This window comes from Lemur catta, chromosome 7, assembly GCF_020740605.2.
Source record: "Lemur catta isolate mLemCat1 chromosome 7, mLemCat1.pri, whole genome shotgun sequence".
NCBI classification, from domain to species: Eukaryota; Metazoa; Chordata; class Mammalia; order Primates; family Lemuridae; genus Lemur; species Lemur catta.
In genome coordinates, this window is record NC_059134.1 from 58,655,259 (window position 1) to 58,677,588 (window position 22,330).

Genomic DNA, 22,330 nt, shown 5'->3' on the forward strand with positions numbered 1-22,330 from the left:
GACTCTTGCCAAGATTTTCAAATGGTGACCAGTCGGTCTAGGCAGAGTAAGATGTGTGGGGAGAGCAGCTGGCCAGTGGAGAAGCCTCCTTCCTCCCATACCATACATGAAGAAGGTGACTCTCTTAGAAGAGGGAACGCTGACATCTGCTTTGTAGTTGGAACTCTTTCTATGTTCAGCACGCTTTCCCTGCCTTGGCATATCCTGGTCTCAGCTGGTTATCTCTTTCTCCAACCCCCAAGACTGGTAATCAACCAAGAAAGGGTCAATCCTCTGTGCTTCAGGTTTAGGGGAAACGGACTGATTGGAATGTGATTCTGACAATGAAGTCATCTGGCAACCACTTAAGATGTCTACATATCTCTTCGGGAAGTCCTAGAGTTGGGGAACACTGTGGTCTGAGGCCCAGAAGTAAAGCTGGGACCCAACTCCTAGGAGTTCTCAAGAGGCGGATCTCAGCGCCAACTGAGGAAGGAGGCCCCACAGACTGAGCTATCCCACAAGGGCAGGAAAGGGAAAGAGTGAACTCCCAATTCCTATGGGTGGCAGAAAGCAGTGGAATGGCCCTGCCAGGTAGGGGAGGCATCAGTTTCCAGGCTTGGAAAGGCATCTAGGATCCTTTCAAGCCAGGTGTTCTGGGTGTAGGACTCTAGTTCTAAGACTGAGTCCTATTCTCAGTTTTGGAGAAGTGCTCACTGCCGGGATGCTCAGAGTGCAATAGACCTTCACTGTCTACAGGGTGGTCTCAGGAGTGGATCTTGGCTGGAGTGCCCCCAGGGAGCTGTGAGCAACCAGGCCGTGCCTGGGCTGCCCAATTTGCAGAGAGGATTTTGTCTGTTTAGACTGTGTTTAACATGAGGATTAATGTTTTTTTGTTTGCTTGTTTTTATTTTTGTTTTTGAGACAGAGTCTTGCTCTGTGGCCCGGGCTAGAGTGCCATGGTGTCAGCCTAGCTCACAGCAACCTCAAACTCCTGGGCTCAAGCAATCCTACTGCCTCAGCCTCCTGAGTAGTTAGGACTATAGGCATGTGCCACTATGCCCGGCTCATTTTTTTTTCTATGTATATTTTTAGCTGTCCAGATAATTTCTTTCTATTTTTAGTAGAGACGGGGTCTCACTCTTGCTCAGGCTGGTCTTGAACTCCTGAGCTCAAATGATCTGCCTGTCTCGGCCTCCCAGAGTGCTAGGATTACAGGCGTGAGCCACCACGCCCAGCCGAGGATTAATGCTTTTTTTGGTGAGTGTGATCTTTCTAATTTCCAAGTTTGACCATGTCCTTCCTTTGCTTTCAATCTTTTGGAGGCTCTCCGTCGCCTGAAAGTATATAGTTCAAGGTCCTTCCCTGGCATTCAAGGCCCCTGGTGGTCTGACCATTTTCCACCTGATCACACTGCAGATCTGGCCTCACCCAGTGACCTCCCAGCATTGACTGAATGCTGCTTTAGTTCTTGTTTCCTCTTCCAGACCATAGTGGGAAGAGCAATTATCTTTTAAGGCAACTTAATACAGTCTTCTCTACCTCACTTCTAACTGTACCTGAGTCAAGGGCTCCTTTCTCTGTGCCCTGAAAGCCTCAGGGCTACCATTTGCCATAGCCCTGATAAGACCGAGTTGTCACAGTCTGTGCCCATATCTGAGGCAGACAGGCGCGCGCGCACACACACACACACACACACACACACACACACACACACACACACACACACACACAAACAGCTCCTTGAGTGTAGGGCTCAAGTCCCATTGATCTCCCAGTACCCAGCTTCAAGCGCTATCTGCCCACAAAAACCTCTGAGGAAAGGATTTGCTAAAGCAAAAGAGGTATTTGTGCTATACAGTTGACCCACTTTGAATGGTCCTGGTCTCCTTTCTGGGAATTGTTTTCCTGCCAGATAATGAGCCACACAGGATTTACAGTGCAGAAGCAGTGTGGTGTGGTAGACAAGGTCAGGTGGCCTGCATTTGAATCCAGGTTCTGACACAGCATGCATGACCTTGGACAGTTTACTTCCCCTCTCCACATCTGTTTCTTTATAGGTAAAATAAGGATATTAACACCTGGCCCATGGGGTTGTGAGGATAAAAAAAGCCGGGTAGCTCTGGGCAGTGACTGTGAATGCCTCCAGCTCTGTTTGATCTCAGATGCTCTGCCCAGCCAGTTCCCTGTTTAAGCTGCACTCCTAGGAAGGACTCTGGGTGGCTTGGGCTCTTCCTAAGTATTGAATTGGCTCTCTAAAAGCCTTGAGACTGAGCCCCCAAGAGTAGGCCCAGAGGAAGGGTCATTCCCAGAGCCAAACTCAGAGGGCATGCAGGGTACTCTCTTATGATATGGCTTAATGGAGATGCCACCAAAGGACTGAGAGGGTCCTGCGCACCTTTTAAAAAATTAGGGCTGAAGTTTCCAAGGCATAGGTAGGTCCTCAGAACACAGTACAGGCCTTGGGACACATGAGGTATGTGACCTCTGAGCAAATGCTGGTGGACCTTGGGTTTCTCAAGAGGTACCTTCTGGTATCCATGCTTTTGCTTATGCTGGTGCCTCTTACTAGACTATGCCCTGTGCTCAATAGGCTGGCCCCGTGCACAGCCTCCCCTCACCACACAACCTGCCGTAACATGAGACTGGTCCCTGACCCTCGTGGTGTTCTCAAGCCTCTAAAGCCTTTGCTCATGTCATTCTCCCATCTGTTCTGTGTGAAAAGCTCTCCCACCCTTCTCAGATTGGCAAACTCCTACTCATCCTTCAAGGCTCAGATTAAATTCCATTTCCTATTCCAAACCTTTCCCCCATTCCCTTGGCAGAACACCTCCTCTGCAGAGCTCCCACTATACCATGTTCCTCCCTTACCTCATTGAGTCATCACTGTTTGTCTCCCCTCTAAGTTTGTGTCTCTGGAAGTATGGCTGAGGTGGACACCTGATATTTTCGCCGACTTCTAGCAACAGTGCCCTAAATTTCCTTTGGGATATGACACCACCCCTGCTGTAAGCCCAGTTGTTTTAGATCATCCTTTTCCAGACTGCTGTGATTGATTCCGGATTGGCCACAAGACCAAATATGGGCTGATGTCCATCAGCCCGAGGACTTTTATCACACTGTTGGAGAAGAAGTCCTTTTGGCTGGACTTCAACTCAAGAGGGCATTAGTCTGGAGTTACTGACCACCACTGCAGCCTCCAAATGAGCCATCCAGTGACTATAAAGATGGAAATAAAGTCTTAGTGACACTGTTTGAGTCCCTGGACCACACAGTTCTTGGACTTCTCAGTTATGTGGCCCAGTGTTTTCTTTGGCCTAAATCAGTTTGAGCAGGGGGTTTCTGTCACTTGCAGCCTCAAGAGGTGTGATGCAGGATGGTTGTGTTTCCTTCCCTGGCCACCTGGTCTCTATGAGAACAATTCATTGATTCAGCTCTAGAAGGATGAGAACCTACTAGAAAAGACCCCAATACCACAGGACTCTCAAAAATGTAGGCAGGGCCTGGCTGATCATCCATCAGCTCAGCCAATAGAGACCTGATGCAGCCTCTCCCTAGAGCTCTCAGGGATGGTCAGCTTCAATGTGCCACCTTATGGGTAGGGAAAGAAAGATCCAGAAAGGTTAAGTGACTTGCCCCAAATTGCTCAGCTAACACTATCACCAGTTCCACCTGAACTCAGAATCCATACTCTTCTCACCATACCAGAGAAGACACTAGTAGATGCTGGGTTATGGAGCTGTCACAGGGAGATGGGGCCTCGTAGGAGAACAAAGCAAGCCAAAGACAGGGCTAGAGCCTACGGCGCTTTTATTAGTCTCTGCAGTAGAACCAACGGGCCCCCGTCTACAGGGGAACTTTAGCGGGCTACCCTGGCTGCTGGGCAGTGATGTTAGCATTTCTACTGGTGATTGGGACAGAATGGGGGAAGAGACCGGAAGACGACCAAACAGGGAGACTGCATGGCCTCCCAGGCTAGCACAAGGGTAGATCAGGCCCCAGGAGGGAACACTGCCATCTTCCCTAGATGAAGAGACAAAGCCTGAGATGGTGACAATCACAACTAGGAAGAGAGGGCTGAGCTGCTGGGATCAGAAAGGCATTTCCTGATGGAGGCAATTTCCTAGGGCTGGAGGTGCCAAAACAACTCACCTGTCCCCCAGCCAGAGGCCCCCAGGTTCAGCTCAATTGTCATGGGTAACAAGGGAACCAAGGAAGATGCTGGTAGGAAGGATGGAGCTAAACTTGGGGATGTTTTGGGTACAGGCATGTGTTAGTATTAAAACAGGCAATATATTCATTATAGGCGCAATCATGAAACTTCCCTCCATAGAAAGCTCACATCTCCCCCTTACCCAGCAAGTCCTTAGCCTAGAGGCCCACCGTGATATGCTGCCTGCCTCCACCCAGCTGAAACGAACTCCCCCTTAATTTCTTGGACAGGCCATGACATTCACGGCTCTGTATACTTGCCAGTAACCATAACCCCAGCCTACCTGCCTCACTCCCTGTGTGTCCTTGTCAAAGGACTGATAACTCTGGAGTTTTGTTAAGTGTCTGTTTACTCTAGTTTCCCCCACCAGGCCTGGAGCTCCCCGAGGACAGGGCAGACAGGCCAACTCGTGTCTCCAGCGCCTGTGGAACTTGAGACCGAATGCGTTGTGTTTGCTGTGTCCTAGTGTGTTTGGAGGAAATTTATCCATATGTGTCTTTATCGGATTTCTGGGGTGTCTAGCAGTAGATGCAAAGATTTCGACGGATGTCTGGTGCCTGGGATCACAGCTTCTTCCGACATGGGGGGTGAGGGAGGGAGTGGGCGGGACAGTCCAAGCCCGGAAGGATTTAATGGAGAGGACAGGGCTTGGCGGGTGGAGGGTGGAGGGTGGAGGGTGGGGGGCGGGGTCCAGGAGGAAGAGGGTTCTAGCAGTCTAGGCGCAGGGTCCAGTGCTCCGAGTCCCAGGGCTCAGAACCAGCAAGGCGACCACATGAGCGAGCCGAGCGCCGCACCAGTGGCGGCTCCTGCGAGCATGCCCATGGCCAGCGGGGCGCCGGAGCTGTAGCAGGGATCCTCCCGCACTATCACGTGGGTCACGCCGGGGCCTGCGGAGAAAGCCCATGAGGGTCGGGGACTTCAGAAGCGGGAGCAGGCTGATCTTCATTCCCTTGCTGTGTGACTCCAACCCAACCCCGTAAGGCACTGAGCCCACTCTCCTCCTCCCCAGTTGGGGAAACAGACCTTGACGCGGGCTTCCAGGCCTTGGATCTGCTACAGATGTTCTGGAACCGTGGGGCCAGGGCGGAGTGGCGAGGAAACCCCGGGGTCTCCAAGCACCACCACGCACCCGAGGATGGGCCTTCCCGACCGCCAGACCCGGGAGCCAGAGGCGGCCGTTCCCGCATTCACCACCAGGGGTCGCTACCGGCTCGGGAATGGGCATTCATGAGCAGCCGGGCTGACCAGGGGCCGGCCTGGAGAGCTGAGGTCAGCTCTGGAGTGGGGGAGGGACACTGGTCCCAGGGCTAGTCTGAATCTTGGGATGGGGAGGCTCTTGCGGAGGGTACTGTCTGGAAAAAAACAGTGGACACTAAAAGGGTGTGGCCCGGTCCTGACTGATGGACTATGGGCGGGGCCTGGCGTTGGACGGAGGCAAGCTGCAGGACAGGCCTGCCCCGGACTTACCTGCATAGGGCGGTCCATAGTAGCTGCGGACATATGTGGCCTCGTGTGCATTGGGGGGCACCACCTCGTAGTAGTCCTGGTACGGGCTGTAGACGCGCACCTGGGGAATCCAGCCAGGTCAGGTGCCCAGGAACTCCCTGGTCCAGGTTCGGTCCCCTACCTCCCTCGCCCTGCTCAGGCCTCCCTGGGCCCCATGGAGCCTCCTCCCCGAGGCAGGAGCAAGCTCCTGGAGAAAGGCCCTGCCTTCCCCACAAGGTCCATGGTCCTTGTCCTCTAAAACTTCAGCCCCTACATCCATCTCCCAGTGATGCCCATTCTCCTCCCCTGGCCCCCTACCCAGCTCAAAACATTCTCCCAACATCCCTTCAGAGACAGTCGAATATTTGCTAGCATCTCTAGAAACCCAACGGATTTCTCTACTCTTCTAGGCACAGATAGAGGAACATGGCCAAGCCCCAGGCCCAGGAAATAAACGGGTTGGGAAGGAAGGAAGGGTAGGGGTGGGAAGTAACTACAGTAGTCATGTGTCACTTAAACCACAGGGATACATTCTGAGAAATGCTTCATTAGGCAGTTTTGTCATGCAAACATAACAGAGTGTACTTACTACACACCTAGGCTACAAAGCTGTGCAGCATGTTACTGCACTGGATACTGTAGGCAGTTGTAACACAATGGCAAGTATTTGTGTATCTAAACATAGAAAAGGTAATGCATTGCACCACAATGTTATGATGGCTACAATGTCACTAGGTGATAGGAAATTTTCAGCTCCATTATAATCTTATGGGGTCACCATTGTATATGTGCTCTTTGACCAAAACGTCGTTATGCTGTGGGTGGCTGTAACTGTTATGGAGTATCCACTACGTACCAGGTCCTGAAGGAAGTGTCGTTCGTTACCACCTCTAATAATCCTTAAGGCAGGTAATATCTCCCTATTACCACAGAGTTGGAGACAGGCTCAGAGAATGGTCAATATTCTCTCCAGAACATACTCCCTGCCCTCCCCTCTCTCCTGTTAGATTTCTACCAACCCTTCAAAGGTTACCCACTCCAGAAACCCTCCTAGGTCTCAGAAAGAATTCTTTCTTCCTGAGTTCTCTGGACTTTGCTCATGCTTCTTGTTGCTATCCTTTCCCCTGGCCTTTCCTGCCTGGAGAATCCCAAATGTGAGCTACCTGTGGGAAAGGACTCTGATTCATTTGTGTCACCAGCAGGGCCTAATGCATAACAGGAACCAATAAATATGTACTGACTTAAATGGAAGCTCCCAATCCAACCCCCTCATTTTACCCATGGGGGAGCAGATCTAGAGAGGGGGCAGGATCCCCTTCTCTTCTGGATCTTTCATCTTAGCCCCCGCCCCCTTCCTTCTAACTGGGCTTCATACCTGAATGGTCCAACTCCCCTCCAAAGTTCAGGTGTCTCAAACTCCACTCATCTCAATGTGGTTACAACATCGCTCCACCCCCAAACCTGTTCCCCTTCCCATACACGTACTTTCCTCTGTACATGTCGCCACCACCACACACTCAAACCAAAGCAGGTTGGCACCCTTGTCTTTTCAAACACTCGCCTTCCATGTCACATCAGCCACTAGGTCTCATTATTTTATCTTCTAAAACATGCTCTTCTGTCCACCCTCGGCCAATGCCAAGAAAATAAGCCATTGGTTTTAGCAACTTAGAAGTTGTTAGTGACCTTAAAAAAACACTTTCAGAAGAATGGTTGGGAAGAGGCCAAACTACATAGAGGGTTAAAGAATGGTTGAGAGGTGAGGATGGAATCAACATGTCATGATATCTCTTTAACAAGTTTGGCTTTAAAGGGGAGTTCCCCAAGCACACTTCGTGATTTTAAGTCTCCATGCCATTTCCCTTTGAAAGGGATGCCTTTCTCACCTTTTCTCATTCAACTATGTAACTTGTCTTTCAGACTTAAGTATCGCTCTCCCTGGACCTCAGGTTCTGTTGGGGTCCCATCTGGACACCCATAGCCCTTGCACTTCCTCCATCACAGCACTGATCATGCTGTCTTCTCACTGCGTCCCTGTGCGTGTCTCTCTCCCATCAGACTTGGAGATCCCTGCAAGTGCAGAGACTGGGTCTAATCAGACCTGATTGGAACATGGCAGGGGCCTAATAAATGCTTACAGAATTTATCTCAAGTGAATCAAATACAGGGCCAGACTAGAACTAAGGTCATCCAACTCCAAGTTCAATTTCAAGTTAAGGAGAACAAACAGTCCCAGAGCAATGCACGAGGATCAGACAAGCAATGCTGTGGGTCCTCTGTCTCAATTAACTCTACTTGCTGTGCTCCCTCCGCAAGGGTGATCTAACGGGGCTTTCTGGAAGGGTGGCCAGGATCTGGGCTCCATCCCCAGAAGGGGCTAGAGGGATCTAGGCACTCAGATCCAATTCTACTGGTAGGGAAGTTGAGGTCCAGAGCCTCCACCTGCCCTGCAGCTGCACAGTGAGCCAGTGGCCTTGTGAGGCCCTTCAGAGGATGGAAAATACCACCTCATGTCCCTCCGGGGCACCTGTTTCTCCAGCTCTGGGAGGCCCAGAAGGAAACTCACATAAGTCACCTGGCAACAGGCAGGGACACCCGAGACGCATGGGCAGAACCTGAAGCTTAGACTGCTGTTTCTCTCCTTCAGAGGCCCAGCCCCTCTTGTGGACAGGGACAGTGTTGGCCAATCAGGGGGTCACAACAGATAACCTGTTGTACAGTCTTTCAAATCCTATTTTAGGCATCCCCATTTTAAACAAACTGGTTTCCTGGTTTAGCGTGGGGAATACCCGAGAATGATGGGCTGGGAGTCCCAGGCCCGCCACTGATGAATTGAGTGACCCTGATCGTGTTCGGTAACCGCCCAGACACTTCCGCTTTCTCCTCTGCCAGCAGTCCTTCCTCCACTGGCCACTCCCAGGCACCGAGATCCCAGCCGAGCCGCGTCTGTGCAACCGGGTGGCCCAAGCAATTCCAGGCTCGGTGGTTCTGCACGTCAGAATCACCAGGAGCAATTTTTTTTTTTTTTTTTGAGACAGCGTCTCGCTTTGTTGCCCGGGCTAGAGTGAGTGCCGTGGCGTCAGCCTAGCTCACAGCAACCTCAAACTCCTGGGCTTAAGCAATTCTACTGCCTCAGCCTCCTGAGTAGCTGGGACTACAGGCATGCGCCACCATGCCCGGCTAATTTTTTTGCTATATATATTTTAGTTGGCCAGATAATTTCTTTCTATATTTTTAGTAGAGACGGGGTCTCGCTCTTGCTCAGGCTGGTCTCGAACTCCTGACCTTGAGCGATCCACCCGCCTTGGCCTCCCAGAGTGCTAGGATTACAGGCGTGAGCCACCGCGCCTGGCCAGGAGCAATTTTTAAAAACTCCAGATTTCCTAGGCCCCACCCTAGACCTGTGAACATTCCCTGAGGCCTACTTGTGCCGGACCCTGAGGAGGGTCAGCATAGACCAGCGGTCCCCAAACTTTTTGGCACTAGGGACCTGTTTCATGAAAGACAGTTTTTCCACGGACCGAGGTGGAGGGGACAGCGAGCGAGGGGGAGCTGCCGTAAACACAGATGAAGCTTCCAGCGCTGGCCTACCGCTCACCTCCTGCTGTGCGGGCTGCTTCCCAACAGGCCACGCACCAGCACCAGTCTGGGGCCCAGGAGCTGGGGACCGCAGGCATAGACTGTCCCCATCACTGAGCACTCATTGAGCCCCTGATGTATACCTCACCCTGTGCCAGGCTCCATAGGGGCGGACCTGGTCCTGGCCTTGGAGGAAGTGCCAGGTCTCAGGGAGACTAGACAGACAGAAATAAACTGACTCTGAAACCAGGCGAATGAAGACAGTACTGAGCATCAGTACTGGGCCATGGGAGGGAGTGGCAATGCCTGGAGGTCTGGGAAGTCCTCACTGAAGAGGTAGCAGCCCTTGACGTGGGCCTTAAAGGATAAGCACCAGTTTGTCAGGTGAACGAGGAAACGAAGGGTCCCGGCAGCAGGTGCAAAGGCCGGAAGGGCGGGCGGCGTGGCTGGGGCAGAGGGTGCGGCAGAGCAGTTGGAGGACAGGGAAGAGGGAGTGTGGCAGGTGAGACTGGCCAGATCCCTAGGGCCTTGAAAGCCAGATGTAGTCAGTGTCCCATGGGTGACAGGGAGCCATGGAATGTGTGAGAGCAGGGAAGGGACGTGACCAGGCCTGGTTTGGGGGGCCTGAGCCAGCACTTACCCAGATCCGCCTCTCAACCTTACAGGGGTTCCATGAGTAGGTCACACACCTGACCTTGGGGCAAACCCGGCGGCTCCTGGGAGGGACGGTGGCTCCACCTGGGGCCTGCTTAAGCCACAGAAACCCAAGAAGGGGGAGGGAGGGAGGTGTCAGAGGTCCTCTACATCAGGAGAGACTCAGAGCTCTTACCAGGCCCTACCAGAGCCCTCTGCCTGCTGGGCTGGGGCAGGGATGTGTCCTCTTCCTCTGCAGCTCATGGAGGGAGGCGCAGAGAAGGGTAGTGACTGCCTAAGTTACACAGAGAAGCAGGAAGAGCAGTCTCTTTCCAGAATTAACTCACCCTCCCCTGTTTCACGCAGCCAAGGCTCCCAGTCTTCGGCGAGGACAGGGCAGCTGATCTGTCCTCCCACCCACCTGGCCCCCTTTACCACCAGCCCAGCCTTGCCCCTGGCTGCGCCCCCCAGGCCCTGTGTTCCCTGGTACAGCTGGTGTCAGGGGTTCCTGGAGCCTCCACCCAGAGTGGGGTATGAACCTGCAGCTTGTGGAGGGACAGAGCGCAGGTCATTACCACGTAGGCACTGTGACAGAGAGAAGCCCACAATCGCAGACGGGAACACACACAGACAGGCAGGTGCAGGCACAAACACACCCGCTGTGGTAAGCCCTGGGCCCCGAGGGCTGTGTGTATGTGGAGCAGTGGGCGGTGGAAGAGAGGATTGGGGCAGGCTGGGCGTGGTGACTCACGCCTGTAATCCGGTACTTTGGGAGGCCGGGGCAGGAAGATTGCCTTGAGGCCAGGAGTTTGAGAGGGTCAGGGCAGAGAGAAAGGGTCAGTAGAGCGGCAGGAGGGTGGACAGGCAGAGAAGGAAAAGGCAGCTTCATAGAGCCACAGAGCACAGAACGGTCACCCTCACCTCCTTCCTTCCACCTCTCTTGGTGGCATTGATTTGCCCTACTTAGGGGGCTTTGGATCTCAGAGCGAGGGTAGCCCAACCTGGGTCCCTCCACCCTCTGGCTACTACACTCCAGCCTCCTTGCTCCCAGCCTCCTCCAATCTACCCTCCACCTGCAAGCCTGAGTCTGCCCCCAAAAGTCCGACAGCAGCCCTCCCTGCTGACTGCCCTTCGTTGCTCCCCACAAACCTCAAGAAAGTCCAGTTTCTAAACCTGGACTTCAAGGCCCTCATGACCTAGCCCAGATGACCCCAGAGGTCATGTCTCCTGTTTCATGCCCTCTATGCATCACCCTCCCCAGACTCCGGGCCCTCAGATGCATGCATATGTGCACACATCACTTCCCTGTCTCTGCTCATCAGTTGCTCTCAAAGTCTCACTGACCAAGGTTCCAATACAGCTTCTGCCACTGATTTAAGACTATGAGACTCTGGACATATCAATTCCCTTCTCTGAACCTCAGTTTCCCTATCAATAAAATGGGACTAATAATACCAGCCCCTCCCCTTCCCCCTGCCAGGGTTGCTGGAAGATGCAATGATGTAACCGATGCCAGGTGCTCAGCACAATACCTGGGCCTCACCAGGTGGATGCCCGAGGGGGCTGCTAAATGCATCCCAGTCTCCCCAGCTGCTTCCCAAGGGACTTTCTCTCTGGATGAGACAGGGCTCCACTGTGCCACAGATAGAAGCAGCAAGTGCAGATTCTGGAGTCAGGCCAATGGGGGTGGGAGCCAAGCTGGGCAGGGCAGGGCTTCAAGTCCACACCTCCACTGGGCTGGTGACCCCACTTCCTAAATATGTCCTGTACTCATCAGCCTGTCTTTGGCAGCAAGGCCTTAGCCCAGACCTCCAGCCTGTCACCTAGACACTGTCCCAACTTCCTCACTGGCCTCTGGGTCTCCACACTTACCCTCTACAATCTATTTCCTACCTACCAGCCAGACTGTCTTTTTAAAAACACAAATCTGCTCTGATCGTGCCATCCCTCTGCTTAAAATTTTTCAATGGCTTCCAGGTGCTCTTAGCAGAAACCAACACCCTTAACACAGCCCACAAGGCCTGGCCCTGCCAACCCTCCTTCCCAACTACCCCTCACCTGAGCACCAGCCGCCCCAGCCCTCCTTCTGTCCCTCAACTTGCCAGCGTCTTAACCCCTGCCAGAGCCTTTGCGCATGCTGATCCCTCTGCCTGGAATGCTGTCCCTCCCATCTTCACTCCATCCCACACTTTCCACCCAATTTCTGCTTATCCTTCAGGTCTCAGCTTATGCCTTGTGTAAACTCCCACCTGGATCAGGCCACCAAAGGGTCACACACTGCGAGTCTCCATCAGAACAGTCACCACTATTGAATTGGAATAATTACTAATCAATTAGTTGTTTCATGTCTGGCTCCTCTCTAGGCTGAGTCCAGGAGGGCAAGACCCACATCTCCTTTGTTCACCTCTGATCCCTGGCCCTTGGCACAGCACCTGGCACATGGTAGGAACTCAGTAAATATCTGTCACATGGATGAATGAATCTCAGTCTTATCAGCTGCAGAGACGCAACAATAATCCCAACCTCACAGAACTGTTATGAGGAGTAGCTGGAATTATACCTGCACACCATGCCTGGCACATAATAGTTGCTCAATAAAAGACAGTTCCTTTTCCCCGGCTCACATGCCACCCCTCCAAGTCTTCATGGAGGCTTTTTTTCTGTCCCTCATCTGAGCACCAATTGGCTGTCCTCTGTCCTTTTCCACTTGGCACTGAGGGCATCTGAGTCTGCACAAACCTGTCCACACTAGAGTGAGAACTCCTGGCAGGTGGAGACCGAGTCTGAGTTGCCCCTGATTCCATGGCATGGGGGGTGGGGAGGAGCAGGGAGAGAATGGGGGACTCACCGGGGTGGAGTGTGCCTCCAGCAGTGCCGTCTTCCACGCTCTACAAAGCAAATCCCACAGACATGAAGAGGGAGTTTGGGGGAAGGGGGTTTGGGTCCCCATATTTTGGACTTTCCTCCCCAACCCATCCTCAAGCCCCAGCCTCGGGGGAAGGGGGAGCCTCTGGACTCCCTCGGGTAGACAGAAGTGACCCCTCCCCTGCTCCAGTCACATGGATGGAGCCCTAAATTAGGCTAATTCTTTCTTAGTCCATAGTCTCTTCCCCTCTACAAGTTCCAATTTCTCCATCTATGTAGTGGAGAGTTGGGCTTAGGTGGACTCTCTCTTCTTTTTTTTAGAGATGGGGTCTCACTCTGTCGCCCAGGCTAGAGTGGCAAAATCCTAGCTCACTGCAGCCTCAAACTCCCGGGCTCCAGCGATCCACCCACCTCTGCCCACCGAGTAGCTGGGACCACAGGTGTGCTACCGGCACGAGCCATCATGCCCAGCTCTTGGGTGGTCTCTTAGGGGCCTTCAGGTTTTGACACGCCTCGGCAGGTGCTCTAGCTGCAACCCACCTTCACATCCCAAATATAAATACAGTTCCCCAGAGCTCTGACCCCAGAGCCCAGGAAGGCCCAGTAGACACAGAACAATTGGGCCTTTGTTGGTTGCCATGGCACCTGGCGGGGTTGGACAAGGCAGCTCTGTGCTGCCTGCCCGGCGCTCAGCTTCCCCCACTCCCACACACCCATCTCACTCTCCTCCAGCGCAAAGGCCAAGCGTCCCTCAGCCAGAGGGTAGGAAGGGACGGAATGTGAGTGATCAGCCAGTGCCTGCGGAGGACACACCCAGGCAGGCGAGTGGACGTGCATCTGACTTTGGGGTACCCCTGCCTGGGGCACAGCCGGCTGCCTCTGCAGGCAGATCTGGGTCTACCCCTCAGATCAGAGTGCCCCCACCAAGGCAAGGCATCTTCGCAGAAGGGAATGAGAGGAGGGTCCTTTAAGGATGTCACTGGGCTTGTCTGCTCCTTGGGATCACCCCCAGGTGAGGGCATACCTCAGGGTGCTAAATACCCGATTCTGAATGACCAGGGGCCACACACCTGAGGTAGGAGTACACACCACTCCCTCAACAACCCTGGGGTTGTCACAGGCCATGTAAGAAATTTACTGTGTCCCATACCAGTCTCCACTCAAATCCACTCTGCCCAGCCTCCCTTGCTGACTGGTCTCAGTGCCCTCTTCCTACTGTCAGAGAACCAGAACGCCCGATGAAGAGGGGGTATCTGGTCACGTTCCCCAAGGTTGTACCCATCTGCTCCTGGGGGTGACTCACACAGCATCATCCCGGGTCTCTGCACATAGGTGCAGGCGGGAACCTTCCCGTAGGTTCACGGTCAGCAGGCCATCTCGGCTCCGGCCCTCTGGGGGCTGCACATCTAGAAGCAGACACACACACACGGGTCTCCACAGGCACAGGCCCCAGGTCCCCCCAGCAAACCAGGAGCAAGAACAGGAACCGACTTCTCTGGCTCCTGTTTGCCAGCCATTGCCAAGCTCCTCTGATCCCACACACTTTTTTTGGGATCCTACTCTACTCTTCAAACCCTTTCAACCTCACCGCGCTGCTGGCTTCTCTAGGTACATCTCCTGGTAACCCTGTTATAATTGTGGTCTGAGCCTTGGTCAAGGAATTTGGAGATTTGCTGTGCGACTCTGGGCCACTCATTTAACTTCTCTGAGCCTCCTTATTTCATTTCATCTTTATCCAGTACCCAGCATCTAGAGGGCAGGAACTGTGTCTGACTCACCTCTGAGACACAGCGCAGAGTAGAAACTCAGTAAAGGACCGATTTCTTTTTTCTTTCTTTTTTTTTTTTTTTGAGACAGAGTCTTATTCTGTCCCTCCAGCTAGAGTACCGTGGCGTCAGCCTAGCTCACAGCAACCTCAAACTCCTGGCTCAAGCGATCCTCCTGCCTCGGCCTCTCAAGTAGCTGGGACTATAGGCATGTGCCACCACGCCCAGCTAATTTTTTCTATTTTTAAGTAGAGAGGGGGCCTCTCTCTTGTTCAGGCTGGTCTCAAACTCCTAAGCTCCAGTGATCCTCCCAGAGTGTTAGGATTGCAGGCGTGAACCATCACACCTGGGGCCAATTTCTTAATCCACACCCAGCTGAACTGCAGTTGACAGAGGCTCAGAAGCAGCATCTGTAAGCTGCAAAGAGCCTTCCAGCTGCAGACATTCTCAGACACAGTGGGAGGGCCTGCCTACAGTCACAGTGCCACAGAGAAAGAGGCTCTGCTCACCGTGGCACTCTTGGCCGATCTTTATGTCGCGGATGTTGAAGTGGATGAGCACACGGTCCTCCTCGTCCTGTGCTGTCTCATCGTGATAGTAGCCCAGGGTCCCATCCATCCACAGGGCGAACCAGTTCCGCTTCCAACGGCGGAGGATGGAGCCTGTGCAATATTCCAGACCCACCGGCGGGCTGATCCCAGACCTTGCTGGAATAGGAGCCCCAGACCAGTTCCCAGAGCCCCCTCATCCCCACCCCCGTGTTATAACCACTTCTTCCTGTCTCTCCACCCCCTGAAATGAGGGTGGGGCCTTTTTCTGTCTCGTTCACTCACCCCCAACCTCCCACTGGGCCTGACACACAGTGGAGCTCAATAAATGTGCTGAATGGTGGATGAGTAACTGCACCTGTTGCTTGGGAGCTTCCAAGGCCAAGCCCTAGGTCTCTTCAGGGGCAAAGACCTCTCCCTACTGTTAGCCTCCATCTTATCTCTGACTCGTGTGAGTTATTTGTGTAGTGCCTACAGCTCCCCACGTCAGTCCCGGCCCTCAGCCAGACGAGTGCACTAAGAGGGGACAGGGAGCAGGGGGCATGGGAGCTCCTCGTCCCAGGGTCCCCAGGACAGCCCTTCTTCAGATTATGACTCTGGTCAAAGGTGGGTCTGGAAGACCCAGCTTCAGACATTTTGCAACTAGAAATCTTAACACAAAAGGGCGTAGACGTAAGAGAGCCTCTTAGTGCTTCGCAGAGTCCAAAGCACAGAGGCAACTTTCATTTCGTTCTGTGTCCAGCCCTGGGCTAGGGGGCTGTGGACACACACAGGGTCACACCAGTCCCCACCCTTGAGGAGCTCCCAATCTGGGGCCAGAATGGGGTAGGGGAGTGGGGAGACCCCCAGGAAAGGACAGTTCTAGTATAAGGAGATGGCTGTAAGGTATGCTGGAACTGGGAAGGGAGCCTCTAACCCAGCTTTGGGGCTACAGCAGGGGCAGGGGTGGGGGTTGGAGGAAGTCAGAGAAGCCTCCTCAGAAAGGGACGTACGTCCGAGCTGGGTCTTGAAGAATCAGTAGGAGTTTACCAAGCAGTCAGGAGTGGGAAAGACATTCAGGCAGGGGGAAGAGCATGGACAAAGGAGGGAAGGACAAAAACGTCCTGGGTTCTTGGGAGAAGAGAAGGGGTTCACCGTGGCAGGCCCCAGAAGCCGATGCCATTTCTCTCACACCTGCCCCAGGACAAGGCACAGGACAGAGGAAGGCTCAGCCCAGGATCACTCACTCTGTCTCCATAGCCAGCCGCCCCTCACCAGGGCCATTTCTTCAAAAGGACTTTCCAGGGTGGAGTCAGGCGGGACCTGTCAGAGGAGCCACAGGATACACAAGCCTCATCAGCAGCTCCAAGGCAGCTCCCTGGAGAGAAGCCCCCAGCCCTGTGCTCCCTGGGGGAGCCACCGAGGAAACCTTTAAGGGAGTATTAGTAAACAAACAAGGGCCAAGCCGCCTCAGTCTCCTCCCCATTCTCTGCTCAGGCAGAGAATGGGAGCTCTGTCCTTGGGGTCAGCAGGACAGCCACCAGTTGGCATGGGGTGGGGGTGGGGACCAAAAGCCTGGATTCCAGTCTCCAGGGCCATAACCTCAGCCAAGTCCCTTCTCCCTGCCCCTCTGTCCTGGCCTCAGTTTCTAGGTCTGTAAAAGTGCATCTGTGAGGCAGGTAAAGGCTGGAGTGAGGAACTTTTAAAATATTAGAAACTCTGGAATTTTGAAATGCTGGAAGCACAGAATATTAGAATCATGGCAATGAAAGGAGTTTCATGATAAGAAAAGCCTCCCTCACACTTGGAACCCACCAGAGCTGTTTACAAAGTGCATAACAGTTTAACAACAGCTATGCGCCAGGTACGCCTCTCAGTGCCTTCATCCATTACCTCATTCAAGCCTCCCAGCGATCCTTGTTATTCCTATTTTACAGATGAGAAAACTGGTGCCTGGAGAGGTCTGGTCACTTGCACAGGTCCCCCTGGCTAGTAAGTGATGGAGCCAAGACTGACACCCTGTGATGGTCCTGGCTTCAAACTGTTAAATCAGCAGAAGCTTTGAGAACTCCTGCGGCCCAAGTCATGCCCCATAATGATTAAATCAGAATGTCTGGGGGCAGGAGGCAAGCGCTGATCGTCTTTAAAGATGCCCAGGTGTTTCCAACCTACAGCAAAGTTTGAGAGCCACTGCACGTCCTACCTCACCTTGTCCTCACTGTAACCCTGAAAAGAAGGGAATATTTACTCCTATTTTGCAGATGGACAGACTGAAGAACAGAAAATGACTCATCCATGTATGCCATGGAGCTTAGATTGGGATCCAGGTGACCTCTGTTCCCGAGGGCGACTTATTTGGGAGCAGGTACCTCTGCCCCTCCCCCAACTGCTCACACCTGGTGCTGCGTAACAAGGGCTGGCACACCTGGGCTGGAAGGCCTGGCCTTGTCTCTCTTTCTCCTGTCGCTCCCTCCCCTCTCCAAGCCCCTGACATAGGTCAGACAAGAGAGCCAGGTGCAAATTCCCTTGCCAGCCCCCCTTGATGGACCCACCTTGTCTACACCTGTTGCGGATGCTGCTGCCAAGGCGGCTGCTACTGGATCCTGCTGCCACCCAACCCGCTGCGCCTGCGCTTTGTGTGCCCCAGAGAACCTGGGGCAGTTCACTCCTCAGGCTGCGCCCAGGGCCTGGCTGCCCCTGGGACCCGCCCCCCCAGACCCGCCCCTCCCCCAGGGAGGGGGCGTGGCGCGGAGCGATGCTTCCCGGCGGCATGCTGGGACTTGTAGTCTGCAGTCCCAGAGCTGGACAGAAGCTGCCTCACCGGCGATTTTATTTTTCCATTAAGACATTCATTCATTCATTTGTCATGAAATACTTTTTCTTAAGAATCTGGAACTCATTTTCTAGGAAAAAAAGTAAAGTTGCAGGGAGAAGCCAGGCTCCTAGTTTTGCAAGCTTTTTCAATGCTCAGTTTGTGCCAGGTCCTGTCCTGGGCTCCGGGGCAGTATCAGACATGCCCTTCCCCCTTCCATCCTCAGCTCCTGTCTGCCCAGGGAGACTAAATGTAAACACGCAATTTGAGTACAGCATGTGATTTCACAACGGGAAAGAGTCTGAGTCTGATTTTGCCCAGGAAGTTCGGGAAGACTTCCCTTCCCAGAGGAGGCTGAAAGGGGTCTTGGAGGTCTTCGAGGCAGCTTCCCAGGGCGAACCTACGGGCCCCATGAGCACTGGTCAGGATGTCCAAGAGTGCCCAGCATTTCAGTGTGTTTGGCACATAGAGCTGCAGGGTTTGCAAGGAAATAGCACAGAGGCTTGCATGACAGGCTAAGAGCTTGGACATTAGGACTTAGTGACAGGAGCTTGGGGGTGGGGATTTCAAGATGAGGAGTTAGGTGGTGTGATTTGGGGGTTGGAAAGGTCCCTCTCGAAAATGGATTGGAGGGGGCCCAACTGGAGAAGGAAGACTGAGGAAGACTCTGTATCTGTCACCTCCGTCTGCCCCTGCAGGATCATTTCCTGGAATAGGTCAGCCTTACAAACCCCCACTTACGACCAGACAGGGGATGTCATTCAGCGAACAGGGGCTGTCAGGGCCTAAAAGGCATCTAGTCCCATCCCCTATTTGGAAAGGGCGTCCCCCCTGTCCTGGGCCCTTCCTCCGGTCCCAAAGAACTGTTCCTTACCGGGGCTGCAGGGCTCATGGTTCCTGAGCGGCCAGGGCAGCATGTCAAAGAAAGCTCCTGCACGGGGGCATTTCCCTGAGCGCCTTAGAGTTAAGGGGATCAGGAAGGTGCCACCAAGTGGGAGCCTGAAGGGGGAGGCAGAAGGGAGCACACAGACCCGGGGTAGGTCTTCCTCTCTCTCCTGTCCCCTCCCCAGCCTTCCCGACTGACCTCTGGCCCTGCCCCTCAGTTCACCGGACTAGTCATCCGAGATTAGGAGTTGCTCTTGGCCTAGCCTCGCGAAGATTCACGGGGCTTTGCGGGGGAGGGTCTGCGGGGGGAGGGGCGGGGCCAGTCCTCCTCCCTCAGGCGGGGGCGGAGCTAAGTCTTCCTTGTGGGGCCCGGCAGGACCTCGCCCATCACCCTAGTCCTGGCTGCTCAGCCTGGCTCCTTAAACCACCCTCTCTGGCTCCGACGTCTCTGTAATCCTGACCTCGAGCCATCCCGGCGCTTCGGCCCTTCGTGCGGTGCGTGCCTTGCGGGGGAAGCCGCCATGGCAGATCCTATTAGCCACTGAGCTCATCCCCTCTTAGCAGCCCCGGGAACCAGCTTTCCCAAACCACGCTGTTTTTCATCCCTGTGCCTTTAACTCCCTCTCTATCTGGTCCCTGGAACGCCCCACCCCTACCATCTCCTGGCTAAATTTTTCAGAAGGGTGAAAGGAAGGGGGAGGGTGATATGGGAGGTGAAGGAGAGGTGATGGGGGGAAGGGAGAAAAGGAAAGAGGGAGGGAAGGCAGACAGGCAAGACTGGAGCTGGCCCCTCCCCCAGCCTCTCCCCTGCTCTCCTTGCACTCCTCCCTGATGGTCAGTTGGGCGTCCTTCATAGAGGGTTGGGGTGGGGGGAATGATGCAAACATCTCCTAGATTTCATACTTCAAATTTAGCATCCAAATGGCAAAGGAAGGTTCTCCTGCAGCAGTGTGGAATTCAGGGAAGACTCTCCCTCCCACACCCTCCCAAAGAGGGGCTTCTATGGCAAGAAAAAGGGGAAAGGACGCTGGGCAAACTAAAACCACAAACATGGCTGCTGAATCTAAACGCAGCTGGACCAGGCGTGTGTCTCTAAAACGTTGGCCTACGACCCTCTTTGAGAGGCTAATAATAGGTGTAGATTCTCCTCAGGAAAAAACATGCCCACACATGTCACAACATTCTGCATATAATTCCCGATCATTTAATAGACCCCCTGAAGCCATGATGACCATGGTTGGATTGGGGTTTTTTAGTTTAGTTTTGTTTTTTTGTGAGACACGTCTGTCTCTGTCGCTCAGGCGGGAGTGCAGTGGCACAATCATAGCTCACTACAGCCTCAAACTCCTGGGCTCAAGCGATCCAGCTCCTAATGTGCTGTGATTAATAGGCCTGGATTGTTTTTGATATCTAGAGCTGTACAGACGGGAAGAGAGCATGGATTGTGCGGTGAGATGTGTAATCCACCCCATAAACAAATTTCAATGACCCCTATATTTTTTTTATAATCCTATCCCTTAACTAACTACTTGACCTTTTGAGTTCTTTCCCAGAAATGGTGGATTTTCTACAAGACAAAGGAGCTGAGAATCTGAAGGCCCCTGGGCAGACTTCCTGACTGCAAGATTCACCACCAGCCACAACCTGTTCCCAAGGCACAGTAGCCCCTTGTTAGTTACACCACGACCTCCCCCAGGGTGCTTGGCCCCTCCTTTAAGAGCCCGTGATCTGCATCAGTCAGAGAGATTAATTTGACGCAGATTTCCTAGTTCTCATGGCAAGACTGTCATATTAAAAAAATTCCTTTCTTCCTTGGCAATCCTGGTTGTCTCAGTAATTGGATCTTTGTGCCATGAGAAACTAGAGTTAGGCTGAAACCCTTGCGGTTTCCACAACAGAGGTATCAGAATATATCAGGATCTCAGCCCTGGCAGTCCTGGCTGTGAGAAATTTTGTCTGTTTATTTAATCAACTAAAACTTATGGAGACCAATAAGCCAGCAAGCAACTTTTCCATTTCTCTTATAACTGTGGCACATAAATCCTTTGACAGAGAGAAAAGTGTTTTGCTATTTCAAAGGTTTCTGGTGGATGAACAGCTTGCAGATAATATATTGTTTAGAGAATAGCAGACTGGCTTATCAAATTCAAATTTACTACTTATGTTTTCTAGACAGTATAATATAATAAGAATAATTAATATTATCTCTATTTACTAAAAAAAACCTTTGAAGTTTATATAAAGAGTCAATTTAAGCAAAAGTAAAACCACTTATGTAGATATTTTTAATAATTTTAGTGAGATATAATTCACATACCATAAAATTCACTCTTTTAAAGTGTACAATTCAGTGTTTTGATATATCCATAGAGTTGTGCAATCATAACCACTATCTAATTTCAGAACATTTTTATCACTCTAAAAAGAAACCCTATACTCTTTAGCAGTTGTGCCCAATAACCGCCCCCTCTTCCCCGCCAGTCCTTGGCAATCACCAATTGGCATTCTGTCTGTATGGATTTGCCTATTCTGGGCATTCATTTAAATAGAATCATGCAATATGTGACCTTTTATGACTGGCTTCTTTCACTTAGCGCAATGTTGTCAAGCTTCATCCATGTTGTATCACATCTCAGTACTTCATTCTTCCTTGTTGATGCATAACATCCTCTTGTATGGAGATACTATGTTTTATTCATCTGTTCATCAGCTGATGGACATTTGGGTGGTTTCCACTGTTTAACTATTATAAGTTTTTGTGTGGACATATGTTTTCATTTTTCTTGGGTGGAAAATTGCTCAGTCATATGGTGACTTTATGTTTAACATTTTGAGAAACTGTCAAACTATTTACCAAAGTGATTGCACCATTTTACACTTCCACCAGCAACCTATGAGAGTTCCAGTATCCACGTCCTAGCCAACACTCCTTATTGTCTGTCTTTTTTATTATAGCCATCCTAGAAGGTGAGAAGTGTTATTTCATTGTGGTTTTTATTTGTATATCCCTAATGACCAATGATGTTGAGCATCTTTTCATGTGCTTATTAGCCATTTGTATATCTGCTTCGGAGAAATGTTCATTCTAATTTTTTATTCCATTTTTAATTGGGTTATTTGGTTTTTATTGTGGAGTTGTAAACTTTTTACACTAATATAATACATAGATAAATCAAAAATAATTTTGAAGGACAAATAAGTAAAATTACTTAAAGTCTTACAGTGTTTCAGAATTTTGAGTAGAGGAGTCATGTGGAGGCCAGTGAATCCAGAAGATGACATACTTCCATTTTCTGGATGGGGATGTCCAGGGAAAAAAACCCAACCCACAAGTGACAGTAAGGAGGACAGTAACTCTTCTTTTCTGGGGGACATGGTCTTGCTCTGTTGCCCACCATAGCTCACTGCAACCTCAAATTCCTGGCCTCAAGCAATCCTCCCAATGGCCTCCCAAACTTCTAGGATTACAGGTGTGAGCCACTGTGCCTGGTCAGAGAACAACTCTTAATGGAAAGCCATCTCATAGAGTCATCCAGGCTTCCTGGAGCAGAGGGAGTGTAATGGTTAGTTTTATGTGTCAACCTGG

At 52.1% G+C, this 22,330-nt stretch overlaps 1 protein-coding gene across 2 annotated transcripts; it reads right to left on the minus strand.

Moving 5' to 3' along the window:
- Nucleotides 1–3,774: 3,774 nt before the first annotated feature.
- On the minus strand, nt 3,775–17,733 carry PLEKHB1 (pleckstrin homology domain containing B1). Of its 2 annotated transcripts, XM_045555505.1 has the most exons (8): nt 17,600–17,706; nt 16,295–16,370; nt 15,030–15,182; nt 14,058–14,160; nt 12,738–12,777; nt 9,897–10,001; nt 5,660–5,759; nt 3,775–5,079 (listed from the first exon to the last, which is right to left on the minus strand). In XM_045555505.1, exons 2-8 carry the CDS (start codon nt 16,329–16,331, stop codon nt 4,943–4,945), a joined length of 675 nt encoding a protein of 224 aa, XP_045411461.1. In that variant the 5' UTR covers nt 16,332–16,370; nt 17,600–17,706; the 3' UTR covers nt 3,775–4,942. The 2 variants fall into 2 exon arrangements, with proteins under 2 accessions (XP_045411461.1, XP_045411460.1); XM_045555504.1 differs by lacking the exon at nt 9,897–10,001 and having other exon boundaries at nt 17,600–17,733.
- Between the last annotated feature and the right edge of the window lie 4,597 nt (nt 17,734–22,330).

Coding starts and splice junctions, on each gene's coding strand:
- PLEKHB1 (XM_045555505.1), bottom strand. CDS start 16,331: ATGGCCCTGGTGAGGGGCGGCTGGCTATGGAGACAGA. Junction 5,760..9,896: donor AGGTTGAGAGGCGGATCTGG/GTAAGTGCTGGC, acceptor TGGATTCCCCAG/GTGCGCGTCTACAGCCCGTA. Junction 5,080..5,659: donor CTATGGACCGCCCTATGCAG/GTAAGTCCGGGG, acceptor CTTTCTCCGCAG/GCCCCGGCGTGACCCACGTG.